This window comes from Vicia villosa, linkage group LG5, assembly GCF_029867415.1.
Source record: "Vicia villosa cultivar HV-30 ecotype Madison, WI linkage group LG5, Vvil1.0, whole genome shotgun sequence".
Taxonomy (NCBI): domain Eukaryota; kingdom Viridiplantae; phylum Streptophyta; class Magnoliopsida; order Fabales; family Fabaceae; genus Vicia; species Vicia villosa.
Window position 1 is genome coordinate 14,526,262 of NC_081184.1, and position 14,424 is coordinate 14,540,685.

The 14,424-nt window shown below is 31.6% G+C and overlaps 1 protein-coding gene across 3 annotated transcripts; it reads right to left on the reverse strand.

Moving 5' to 3' along the window:
• Nucleotides 1-2,245: 2,245 nt before the first annotated feature.
• Nucleotides 2,246-11,692, reverse strand: LOC131601372 (uncharacterized). 3 transcript variants are annotated; one of them, XM_058873172.1, is made up of 3 exons: nucleotides 11,530-11,692; nucleotides 2,685-3,011; nucleotides 2,246-2,604 (listed from the first exon to the last, which is right to left on the reverse strand). In XM_058873172.1, exons 1-3 carry the CDS (start codon nucleotides 11,594-11,596, stop codon nucleotides 2,459-2,461), a joined length of 540 nt encoding a protein of 179 aa, XP_058729155.1. In that variant the 5' UTR covers nucleotides 11,597-11,692; the 3' UTR covers nucleotides 2,246-2,458. The 3 variants fall into 3 exon arrangements, with proteins under 3 accessions (XP_058729155.1, XP_058729153.1, XP_058729152.1); XM_058873170.1 differs by lacking the exon at nucleotides 11,530-11,692 and adding an exon at nucleotides 3,092-3,242 and having other exon boundaries at nucleotides 2,250-2,604; XM_058873169.1 differs by lacking the exons at nucleotides 2,246-2,604; nucleotides 2,685-3,011 and adding exons at nucleotides 10,461-10,807; nucleotides 11,117-11,443 and having other exon boundaries at nucleotides 11,530-11,688.
• Nucleotides 11,693-14,424: the final 2,732 nt, after the last annotated feature.

The window sequence follows — 14,424 nt, forward strand, 5'->3', positions numbered from 1 at the left end:
GGACAGTTTTATGGCGAATGATATTTTCTCGATGACCCACACATCCAATTGAAAGACTTCCTGCCCTCACATGGTATGGATAGACCCTTTCGCCCGAAAGACTTAAAGAACATGAAAGACAAACTTAGGGTAGGTAGTTCTTAATGGCTTGCTCAAAAACAAACAAAATCAAATACTTTTCATACCTCCTATTTCAAAACAAATGCAAACAAGGCTACGCTTATTTACAAGCTAAAGTCCTTAACGAAATCTTTTACTTTTTACACACTGCTCTTTTCAAACAAATCAAACAAACAAAGTGAGCTAAGCAATTAAGAGCCCATGGATAACCATGGATGCAAAGGGTGCCTTACACCTTCCCTTTGCATAACTTACCCCCCGAACTCAAAATCTTTCAAAGGTCTTTCCTGTTCTTTTTGCCTTTCCAATTGGATAAAATAAAAGTCGGTGGCGACTCTTGCTTACCGCGACATTTTCGATTATAAAAGTCAGTTCACCGTATTACACACGTTGATAGTCTTGATTTGATATTGTCCACGACGTCCTTCCACACTCTCTTCTTTATAGAGCCTTCTCCAATCCAAATGCCTAGGAATTTAAAAGGAAAGTTTCCTTTCTTGCAAGAGAGAAAAGAAGTAGCCGAGTTTAATAACCACTCGCCAATGTGGACTCCAAAAATGTTGCTTTTGTGAAAGTTGATTTTAAACCGAATACAAGCTCAAAGCCTCTCAACAACACTTTCATGTTCCAAAGATTATCACAAGTAGGTTCTCCAATAATAACGGTGTCATATGCAAATTGGAGAATATCCACATGATCTTCTACATCATATTTGAACGGATTAAAATCACCCACCTCCATCGATTTTCTAGTGAGAGCGGTTAGACCTTCCATAGCAAGAACGAAAAGAAAAGGAGAAATAGGATCACCTTGACGTAATCCTCTTTGAACCTTAAAATCTTTGGTGGCACTACCGTTTACCAAAACGGACATATGGCTAATGAAAATGCAAGAGTCCATCCATTTCAAACATTTCTTCCCGAACCCCATTCTCCCAAGAATCCACCTTTGGAGTAAAAATCGTTGCATAACTTCATCAAGTCTTCTTTAATAAGGGACCAAAACCTTTTGAAAAAATCTAAGGAGAAGACAACAAGAAGGACAAAGCCAAAAGGAAGGAAGATCTTCGTTTACTCCTACATGCTTTTATGTGGGAAGAAAAGGCATATAAGGCCAACCTCCCCTCAAATTCAAAAAAAGAATCAAAATAAGGAAAAGTATAAGAAACCTCATAAAGAATTAAATAAAGTTTAAATTGCTTGAGACCACAATAATAACAACTCCTAAGATGAAAAAGTCAATATATGTCTCATAAAAGATCACTAAGATAACGAGGTAACATCCTAGTTTTCTTATCATGACTCATTTTGTATTTGCAAGAGGTTAAATTAAAAAACAAGTTAAATAAATAAATAAATAAGTTGAAATGAACTATCTCAAACTTCAAAGAAACCATCTCCTTCTTGGAATTTGAAAATCAAAATTGTATGGAAGAAGTGAAAACTCTTAGAGAGAGACAAAGTACTTCAGCTAAAGTCTCTTCCTCATCTTACAAAGTTTTAGTTGAATCTGACAATTGCAATCAATGTAATATTTTGAAAAATGAAAATGAAACTTTATAAAACACACTTGAAATATTCATTTAAGGAAGAAATAACGTGAATCTGTTTCTCAGAAATTAGATAGCGTTGTATAATAAGGCCGGCTTAGATGATGAATCGCCTAATGTTAATAAGTTTGATAAAATCTCTCATACCCCCAAATGTAAAACTCTTAAGTGCAACTATTACAATAAAATTGGTCACTTCTCTCTTTTTTGTTTCATCAAAAACATTATTAAAGTAAAGATGGTCATCCTCCCTATTTGTTTTATAGAGAGCATCATGAAAGTTAAAAGCATGTCTACTACATATTTATGCAATTATGATTTCTCATGAGACACGTGACTTCACACACATGAGGGGATGAATTGTGTGTTTCAAAAAACTTTAGTTTAGGGTTTCAATAGAATGAACAGACATTGAGAAGGAGAAAGAAACTTTAGTTTATGCATATGATTTCAATAGAATGAACAAAAATACTGTGAATAAGAATTAAATCAGAGTATAAATATTAAAAGTAAAGAAAGACCTAACTACTCTTATAAAGATAAAATAAAATATAATAAAATTAATAATAATAACTAACAATCAAATTAGATAATAAGATCACAAAAATCCAAAAATTCAGAAAACAAAACATTACATAACATAAAAATGAAACAAAAACATGACCAACTCAACTTGATTATTATTACATTAATCAAAACAAATTCCATATTTCCGTCTATATAATATATCCTCTAACATAGGAAAATATAAATTGAATGTCTTGGAAAATTTACACTCTTTCTCCAAAATCAAAGAGGAGAAGGTGCAGGTGCCACCACAATGTCCTCTAAAACAGCAGAAACAGGTCCAAATGCAGCTCCAGAACTCACAAGCTCAACCATAGCGCGACGCGGGTTGCTCTTATGTTTCTCACATAGTTCTGGCAAAAACACTCCTGTTATTCAACACAACAATGCAACATTAGTTATTGTCTATATGTTGAATTAAATAACAATATATGGTTAGCATGCTTACCTTCTCCAGCAGCCAAATTGAAGAAAAGATCAACAACATTCGGACATTTCTCGTAGCAAGATGGTGAGCAAAGTTTGCCAGTGAACTGTGGCTCGAAGAAAGCATCAGATGAAATACCAACAGAACTCCTATCAACACCACATGATTCAACACATTGGTCTGTTTCAATGTACTCCGACATTCTCTCCACCACAACTTCAGATGTTCTGCACTGATACTTAGTTTCGCCGTTCACTCCTTTTTCTGTCTCCAACAAACATCTCTTCCCCGATGAAGCTATCGAGAAAGTACACACTTCTTTCGGTAAGTCCTCGCATATCATCTCACCTGCAAAATTCACTAGGTTTAATATACATATCATAATAAAAAACATCAAAGAAAAATAGTAGAATATATAATTTACATACCAAAACATGCATGGATGAAAAGAGAAGAAAGTAACAAGACCAATGATAGTTTGTTTGAGAAAGACATGGTTGTTCTAAACAAAGGTTTTTCTCTTTCTGTATGTATATGTATATGTATATGAGAACTATGATTTGGAAAAGGCAAGATATGGTTATATATAGACTAAAATTGGAAGTGGAAAGACTAAAACGCGCGTTTGTATTGGACTTAAAGACGTGTTTGGAAAGTGCAAAGTCTACTAGTGTCTTTGATTTTACTATAAATAAATAAAAAAAGGACAATTTTTTTTTTATAAATGTGATTGGTTAATTGGTTTTATATACTTTCTAATGTTATGATCGTTGAATTGTAGCTTTTAGTGGTTGATACGGGTGCATGATTGTTGAAGATATTTAAGACGTGTTTGGAGGTTTGAAGAAACGACTTTTAGAAGTTTCTTGTAAACTAAGTTATAGAAGTCAAGTTCACTATTTGTTTATTTTTCATGTCTAATTCATATTCATTCACCAATAACTTGCATAATGTCACTGTATCGGCGGCATTTTAGGAGAATTAATTTAACTGTCTACAAGTAGTTGTTCGTGTGATATAGTAAAAAAATTGGTAGTGAATAAACACTCTTTTATTTTATGCAATTTATTAGTGCAAGAGAAAATAGATGAATTGAGAGGGGAGTAGGGAATAAACTTGTGTTTAATAAATAAATAATGGATGAGTAATTCATATAATAAATTGGCACAAGTATTTATGAGCATTGCCTTGGAGTAATTAAACAATTAACAAACATCTAACAAACTTAGATATTATTGTGAAATGGATAGAACAATTAAAATTACTTTAAAATAATTATTGAGTGTTCAATTATATTAAAAAAATTGATCTGTGGGTCAAATAATATCCTCAAGCAAATGAGAGAAATTCATATTTATAATTACTTAAACCTTAATATATCCAATCTTAAAAATATGTTAGTATCAAAATCTTCTCTCATTTGAGGTGTTAAGGCATGTTACAACAATTTTACAACTTTACTTTTTAAACAGGTGGTGATGTCAATTTAACCACCAACTACATTGTTGCTCTCTACCATGTTGAAACACTATTCAACAAACTTAATCAAGTTCAAGCCACCCTTAAACCTTGATTTGGCCATTTGCATCCACTTGCTTTCAATCACTTTTTTCTTAGTAATCTAACAAGTCCATAAGCATGATTTTTCAATCATCTTTGACTTCACCTATTTTTGAATGCCTCCTTGAAGGTCCTTGTTTTTGTGTTTTGTAACTCTTTAGCCACATTCAAAGCATAACACCCAATGTCAGCATAACCATTCCTTTAAGATGATACAATTTCACTCCTTACTTTATCATGAGTTAAATGATAGTTAGAGACCTTTGTAATCATTCATTCACTACAACTAGTGTTCATAGTAGGAACTTCTACCTCAAACCGAGTCTTCGCCGATGTAGTTTCTAAAAGTTTCATCACCAGGTATTTACTCTTCTTTTCTTGACATGACTCATTAGGAGTAATACATCTGCAATGATGAATTTCGATCCTCCATGTTCAACTCCCAACAGCTCATAAACCTTCCTTCTTCTTGGATAGCCATTAAAGACATAATTCACAATTTTACCATCAATTTGGTTGAGCTTAATTTGATTAATCAACAAAGTTTTAGCGACCTTCAAATAAAATTAGTTTTAGATTTACGACTACGTACAAACTACCATAAACGTTTGGAAGTTTATACTTGTAAATCAACACTTGTCGACCAATTAAGTTGTTTTGGCATCAACCTTACCCCAGAAATTCAATGACAACTCAGTGGTCAAATGTCTCTTTATCCCTTATATTCTCAAAAACTCATAAATTGCTCTGAAACAGCCTACAGGTATTCACCATATCTTGACCTCAAATCTCACGATTTTGTCTTGTCTTGAAAGTCTTCACTAGTTGTTGATGAACGAACAACAACATTTGAACCTTCTAATATATATAAACCACATATTTTAGACATTTTATTTATGATCCCTTCACCATGCGAAATCTTTAACACCTCATGTTCAACTCTAGTGAAATATGAAGGAAAAAGAAACACAAGAAAGAGGGGTTTGAATTAGGTTTCAAGATTTAAAATTTTTTGTTCAACCAGGACAAACAAACAAGGAGTAAAGAATAAAAATAATGACACAATATTTTTATCCTGGTTCCTTGTAACCATGTTACCTTCAGTCCACCCGCTAAATTGTTTTTGCCTTATCAACATGACTTAATCCACCGCAACCAAAGTGATTACAACCACAAAGACCTACTACCAATGACTTCTTTAGACTTCTAACTATACCCTAGTCTCTCAAGGAACAATATCAACTTACAAGTTGAAATACAAAGGTGTGTTTACAATATGCTTATAAATAAGCAGATTACATAAATGATTCGAGTCAAGATATGTGCTTGATTCTAATCAAACACACAAAAACTCAATTTTTACAATTTTCAAAATACTTTGAAGTTTTTCTTTCCATGCTAACTGTAATCAATAACGCACATGATTCTTATTCCATTGACTCATGCAATTGACCAAAAACATCATGAGCAAGCTTAAATTTAACCATTAATTTATGTATGCTAAAAGGAACCGATTCGAACTTGATTTAAAGATGTGCAATCATAAAAAAAAAAAACTAAATAAACGATAATAATTGAAAGCGATAAGATAAACAATAAAACAACTATATTGGAGATGCTCTTCTTAAATGTTTTAGAGACATACAACTACAATTTGTACGTGTCAGAAAATTCAAATATCTTTGCTTCAACATTCTTTAAAATAGTGTCCAACACTCATTATATTCATACAACATGTATGGGACAGTTCAAGCAATTGTTAAAAAAAAATCTTTGGATCGACATATCTTTTACATTTTCTAGACAAATCTCTAACATATGACTAAGGATGTCTCAAAGCAATATATTTATCAATGAAAGATAAAATATATTGAATTTCATTTTAATTGTTTTCACTTTTTAAATAATAGATGTTAAATGAAAGTCAAATGCTATCATATATGTAGAGGTAGTGTTCTATGTTTTTTTCATTAACAATGTCTAGATGTGTGTATTTGTATCGGTGTAGCTTCAAATATCTATATTAGAGTACAATGTTGCTTAGCAACAGGGTTTTCTTTCAAAAACATTAAAAAAGTTCTTTGATAAGTTTGAAGTTTCTCTAATTAAAGGTGTTTTGGGTTGGTTAGTTGAGTTTTAAAAAAAACGATGTTTAAACTAATAAAAAATATATGAATGTATTTGGATTGAATTTGTATATTTTTCCGATGAAGTCCAAATTAAATCAAATTGAAAAATAACGAATTGATTTGTGTTAGATTGATTGGATATATTAAAAACAAATTTACAAAAGAAATTATAAAAATATTTAATCTAGAAAAACTAAAATTTCATAATAACATAAAATTCCTAATTTTTTTTCTTATAAGTTCTAAATGTCCCAAATGGTATTTCATTTTTTCTTTAAGTTAAATATTTATTCTAGGTTTCATGATAATGATGATATAAACTATGTAAGTATCAGATATGCCTAAGAGGGAGGGGGGTGTGAATTAGGTTTTCAAAAAAATAATCGGTTTTATGAGAGTGTCTTTACTAATTTTTGGTTAAGTGTTTGAAGGCTTTTGATGGTTTTTATCTTTTTCTTGGTAATGGTGATGAAAGCGGTAAAAGCGGAAAGATAAAGAACACAACGATATATACTGGTTCCCCTCACAATCCGAGAGTACTCCAGTCCCCTTTCAAACACGAAAGAGATTTCACTATAGTTAGAATGATTGTACAAGCCTATGCCTACTATCTAACCTATAGGGTGATCAAAGGTTCTTAACACCTTTAAGATCAATCAAACACTAATGTGGATGAAGAACAATCCTCTTCAAACACACCACTTACTTCCAACAATCCTGGATAGTAAGGAAACAATATTTTTTTTACAAGAGTTTTTGGATGAAGTTTGTATAGCAATATCAATCTTGGATTGATCTTCTTCTTCAAATAAACAATTCTCAAAATGAATATAAGTGTTCACAATGTATGCATGAAACTTTGAATGAATTTTCAATGAAAATGTGTATAGAAAGTTTCACTTGAAAATAAGTATTTGATGAACACTTGGAAATATTGAAAGATGAAGAATATGAAACTTATGAATTGTTAATGAAGAAGGTGATTAATGATTATGAAAGATGTAGTATATATAATGTGTTAAACACCTCTTTGAATGGTTATTTTTCCATGAAACAATGCAATGATTAAGTGGTAAGAAAACAAATTCGCTTGAATGAAATCATGCAATGGAAAAACACACTGGTTCAGTAGGAACTGGTTCCTACCTGGGACAACCCGGTTCCTGCTGAACGTTATAGCAGAAAAATTTGAATTTTGAACTGAGGAACCGGTTCCCACCTAGGGACAACCCGGTTCCTAGTAGTAAAACACAGAACTGGTGAAAATGAGAATGCTGGGAACCGGTTCCCCCATAGGGACAACCCGGTTCCTAAAATCTTTATTTTGGATTTTACATATGAAAAATGTTTTAAATGAACTTTTCAATATATGAAACTTGTAAATGATTATGATATGCATGGAAATATATTTGTGAACAATTATATGTCAAAGTGAGTATTGTTTATACCTTTTGACGCTTAAGCTCGATTCTTGAATCTTCACAATTTCTTAAGACTTTGAAATGATGTGTTTTTGCTTAATACTTGAAATACTTTTTGCACATCCTTTATGAAAGCTTGATGTCCACATTGTCTTCATCAAAACCACAATATGTTTGAGAAGCTTTGCAATTACAAACTATACGAATTAATTATGGACTATGGTTGGTTTGATCAGTAGACAGACTCACTAGTAAAATTTTCATTTATTGCTCCAACAATTAACATCTGATTTTATTGGTTGAATTCGATTTTTGCCCGAACTAAAAATTTTTCAATCCAAATACAATGATTGTAATGGTTTAGATTCCGATTTGATTCGGATTTACACGAATCAATGAACACCAATAACTATTAGGTGAATTCTTATTTACCCAACTCAAAAAGTTGGGTAAAGTTACCTCCAATGTAAAATATCTTGGAAACATCAAATAATTGTACAATTTTATAATTAATTAAATATGTTAAAATTAAATGGAATCTTTTGATTGGTTGATGGTACTCTACCCAACTTTTTTTTAGATGGGTAGAGAAGTTGTCCCCTAACTATTATTAACCCAGCGACCATGATTAAAGCAGGTTCGAACTTATAAATCGGCCTTGGATATTCGGGTGATGGTTGTTCATTACAAATAACTGTAGATGCTTTTGTGTTTCATACATTAGAACTTTTAAGCTGGCGCTAAATTCTTGAGAGAAATTACTTCTGTTTGGGCCACCATTAAAGGAAAATCTGGTTGGAAAGTGGAAAACCATTTTTCCCCCCCGGTATTGGTGGAAATTTTTGACAAGGCTCGTCGTACGGTTCCAAAACACTGTAAGGTTGTCAGAAGTTATACGGATGAAAATCACATTCACGAGTGGAAGCTTTAACACATTGTTTGGAATAGATGATTTTAAGAGGAAAGAAAGAAGGAAGGAAAGAAGCACACTTTTCAAAATCTGCTCCCTTGTTTGATTGCTCAATAAACAAGAAGGAAAGACCACTTTTTTGTGGGTCCCACACAATAATCCTTTCCTTCCAAGAATGAGAAGAAAATCATAGAATAATGGAAAAGACAAAAAAACCTAAACAAATATTATATATATATATATATATATATATATATATATATATATATATATATATATATATATATATATATATATATATATATATATATATATATATATATATATACTCTTATTTTATTTTTTTTATTGTTAAATTTACCTTCTAATATATTATCACTTTGACTTAATATTTAAATATATTTATAGAAATGAATTAGTACGTTTACAACAATATTTCTTTAATTAATTTATTAACAATTTATAATGAAATATAATTTTATATTTTACTTATTGATCATATTTTTTATTGTTTATAGGGGTATTAATGTCATTTAGTAATAATTAACACTTTCTTTCCTTCCATATTCACTTCTACCAAACAAATTGTAAAGGAGTGATGTGTTTTGAATCAAATTAAAACCATGTCGGCTCGGTCCGTCTAGTATAGTGGTGGAAATTTGTTTGGTGTGGTGGAGCTGTCCAACGCGCTGCAGACCTGCTGGAACACTGCGGGGCTGATGACATTATTGGAATTCGACAAAGAACTTGTCAATGAACATTTGCAGGAGTTTGGCAGGTCTCGTGTGGCTACGCTAGTGTGGGTTGTGTGGAAGAATAGAAATAATTGGTTATAAAAGGATAGAAAATTTTCTGTTTGTCAAATTAGGATCAAGCTTGTAACATGTGGTAAGAGTGACATATTGTTAATTAGTTGCATAACTGTAGGAGCAATAACAGTTGAGTTGACCTTGTTCTCAAGGGAGACCTCTCAAACATTTTATAGGCCTCGTGTAAAAAATTCAAATTAATTTCAGTTAAGTCGTAAATTTTTTTAATGGATCATATTAAATTAATTATGAAATAAGTGTATGAAAATTCTTTTTACCACAACTTAATCTTGAAAAAGTGAGAACTTGTGTCGTGTATAGTTTTATACATTCTCAAAAACGACTCTGATTCTCAGGTGGAGAAGATACCTAACTAAGGTTGACTTTAATGTAATATAGATGTGAGATATTACTTAGTGCGGAGACAAATTCAACGATGTAGTGTTTCTCTTATTGAACAACAATAGTGACTTCTCACCGTCTCAAATAAGGTAAAAAGTATCAAGCATATTGTTGTTAAAATTGAGTGTTAATTTGTAAACATGTCTGATTTAACGTTTTATAGACATATATTTCAAATTAATCGCTTAAACAATCAAATTTAAATACAATCATAGTTGAACTCAATTTTATCCAAATTAACACAGTATTTAGTAAAGTCTCTTAAATCAAACAGAATAAAAAACATTTTATCCGATTTCCCTTTGATTTAAAAAAAAAAAAAAAGACTCTTGTTTTATTTGATAGTTTTGACTTCTAACCACTTTAAAAATTTATATAACTCTTAATATTTTTTAAGTTTTTTTAATTGTTTTGATAATTTGGTAATGTGTTTTATGTAATTTGATTTAAATTTATAAACATGATATTTTATTACAGTAACTTAGTATATTTTATTTATAATTAAGTTAACATTTTGAAATACTGATATATTTATGATATTATATACTAATTTTAAAATATTTAAATATAAAATAAACCAGCATGAATTTTAGTTTCGTAAAAAACCATTCAGATGAGTGATGAGACAATAATATGCTCAACTCAAGCTTAATTATTACATTGATCAAAACAAATTCCATAATAAGAAACTCATATTCCCCTCTATATATCCTCTAAAATAGTAGAAACATAGTAGGAACATATAAATTTACACCCTTTCTCCAAAATTACAAAGGAGAAGGTGCAGGTGCCACAACAATGTCTTCTGAAACAGCAGAAACAGGTCCAAATGCAGCTCCTGAACTCACAAGCTCAACCATAGCGCGACGAGGATTGCTCTTATGTTTCTCACATAATTCCGGCAAAAACACTCCTGTTTATCACATCAATGAAAATTTATTATTATCTATATTGAATTAAATAAAACTATACAGTCTCTGGTCACTATTATAAACAAACTTTAAGTTTTGTGGTACATTTGACTGTTAATGAATCTAGTCCATTTGTGGTACATTTGACTGTTAATGTATTTAGTCCATATATATATATATATATATATATATATATATATATATATATATATATATATATATATATATATGTATATATATATACAGACTAATATTAACAGTCAAATGTATCCAAAAAGTGAAATTTACGTGATTATGATTAGCACTCTTACCCTCTCCAGCAGCCAAATTGAAGTAAAGATCAACAATGTTAGGACACTTCTCATAACAAGCTGGTGAACAAAGTTTGCCAGTGAACTGTGGCTCAAAGAAAGCATCAGATGAAATACCAACAGAACTTCTATCAACACCACATCCTCCCACACACTCGTCTGTCTCTATGTACTCCGACATTCTCTCCACCACAACTTCAGATGTTCTACATTCATACTCGATTTCACCGTTCGCTCCTTTCTCCGTCTCCAACAAACACCTCTTCCCCGATGAAGCTATCGAGAAAGTACACACTTCCTTCGGTAAATCCTCGCATATCATCTCGCCTGCAAAATTCACAACTAGGTTTAATATACATATCATTGAAAAAAACATCAAAGAAAAATAATAGGTTATAATATATAGTACGTACCAAAAGATGCATGGATGAGAAAAGAAGAAAGTAACAAAACCAATGATAGTTTGTTTGAGAAAGACATGGTTGTTCTAATCAAAGGTTTTTCTCTTTTTCGACTTTTTGTATGTATATGTAATGAGAAATGTTGAAGATAAATGGAGAACTATGATATGGAAATGGCATCGTTTGGTTATATATAGACTAATAAGAAGTGGTAAAACTAAAACGCGCGTTTTGATTGGACTTAACGACGTGTTTGGAAGGTGCAAAATTTGGCCAAGTCGTTGTTTTTAGTTTTTAATAACATAATAAAACAGAGACGGTTCTTAAAATGTTTGGTTCTATGTATTTTCTTACGTTTTGGTCGTTGAATTGTAACCTTTGGTGGCTGAGATGAGATGGGAGTGCATGATTAATGACGATAGGTAAGACGTGTTTGGAGGTTTGCATTAACGACTTTTAGAAGCGACTTTTAGAAGCTTCTTGTAAATTAAGTTATAGAAGTCAAATTCGGTATTTGTTTAATTTTAAGTTTAATTCATATTCATGTATAAGTTGGTTACTTGCATATGTTGTATCGGTATGGCATCTTTGTTTTTAAATAATTTCGGAGAGAAAAATGGAAGCGCGTTTGTCATTTGTGGGGTAACGTGTGTGTGCCTAACAAATTTCACTTTGTCATCGTTGAAAGCATGTTTGAAAGTGTGAAAGTGTGAGATGGTGGATATTTGAATTTTTTAGATTTGGTTCAAAGTTTGATCTCTAGGGTTTATTGTTCAAGTTATTTTTATTTAAGTGTATTTAATCATAAATTATTATATACTTAAGTCACTTAATTACACTACCATGAGAATGACACCTAGCGACTAATCCAAAGTTAAAGTTTGTTGCTTCATAAAATCATGATTAGCATGTCATTGGGATGCAAGATTAAGGAACACAATGTGGAACCAAACATAATCTAAGTTACAGCTGTTTTGGCGTGAAAATGACTTCAAAATTAATTCCTAATATTTAATGTAATGGATACATGGCCGGGTCCTTTGAATTTGGATCCCTTGGGCCAATCAAAAGAGTGGTGTCCCTATAATTTTTAAATCGATATTTATACTACATCAAAACCTAAACCACTATAATGAGACTTATTCTTCTTCTTCTTTCTTCTTCTTATTTAAATATCATCCTTTTAGCATTTTTTGTTGCAAAATCATTAATAATTTGTTCATAATTAATATTCTTAAAAAAATTATTTTCATTTGAAATCAACGCGAGACTATTTAATCTATCTTGTGACATAGTAGATCTCAAATAAGATTTTAATAATTCTAATTTAGAAAAACTTCTCTCAACAGATGCAACACTGATAGGAATAGAGAATATTATTCTATAAGCTATGCATGCATTAGGAAAACAATTAAAAATCTTTAAAGAACTCAATATCATATAGCTTAATTTTGATTCAACTGTTAAAACTTCTCTAATAACTTTCAATTCTTCAAACAAATTTTTTTCCATCAAGATCAAGAGAATCATCATGTTTTAACATTTTCTCTAATAACTCAATATCCTTTTTAAGGATATCTGCAATAGGAATAATCTTATCCTTAGGTACCCATAATCTTCCCTCTGACAGATGCTGTCTTGACTGGGCCAAACAGATCAATGTGCAAGAGTTCTAATGGCCTTGAGGTAGAAACAACATTCTTGGACTTGAATGCAGGTTTGGAGAACTTGCCCTTCTGACATGCTTCACAAAGAGCATCTGATTTGAATTTCAGATTAGGGAGTCCTCTGACAAGATCCAGTTTGTTAATCTGAGAAATCTTTCTCAAACTAGCATGACCTAATCTTCTGTGCCAGACCCACTGCTCTTCAGAAACAGACATAAGACAAGTCACCTTCTGACTCATAAGATCTTGCAGATCTGTCTTATAAATGTTGTTCTTCCTCTTGCCTGTAAATAGGATTGAGCCATCCTTCTGATTTACAGCCTTGCAAGACTTTTGATTAAAGATTATATCATAACCATTGTCACTCAATTGACTGATAGATAAGAGGTTATGTGTTAATCCTTCTACAAGAAGTACATTAGAGATGGAAGGAGAGTTACCAGACTTTATAGTTCCAGAGCCAATTATCTTGCCCTTCTGATCTCCTCCAAACTTGACTTCTCCTCCAGACTTAAGCACCAGGTCTTGGAACATAGACCTTCTTCCTGTCATGTGTCGTGAGCATCCAGAGTCCAGGTACCATGACATGTTGTGCTTTGTCCTTTTTGCAGTCAAGGATATCTGCAATAGGAATAATCTTATCCTTAGGTACCCACATTTTCTTGGGTCCTTTCTTGTTAGATTTTCTCAAGTTCTGATTGAACTTGGGCTTAACATTGTAAGCAATAGGAGGAACAACATGATAATTTTTAATATGAGTTTCATGATATTTCCTAGGTTGTGTCACATGCTTTTTGGTGTGTGTTATGTGAAAACTTTGAGCATGTGAAGTGTGCCTAATATCATGGGAGTGGCCATACTTGAACTGATCATACAATGGCTTGTATGTGAATTTCATTTCATCAACAGGTTCAAGTTTGTATGGGGTTTCACCCTCAAAACCAATGCCGACTCTTTTGTTTCCAGACACAGCATATATCATAGAAGCTAGCTGACTTCTGCCAATACTTCTAGATAAGAACTTCCTGAAACTTAAATCATATTCTTTCAGAATATGGTTTAGACTAGGAGTGGATTTTTCTGAATCAGAAGGAGATCCAACATTATTGGATAATTTTAAAAGTTTTTCTTTTAATTCAGAATTCTCCAACTCAAGCTTCTTTGTTTCAAATTCAAATAGCTTTTTCAGCTTTTTGTATTTGAGACTAATCTGAGACTTGAATTCCAGAAGTTCAGTTAG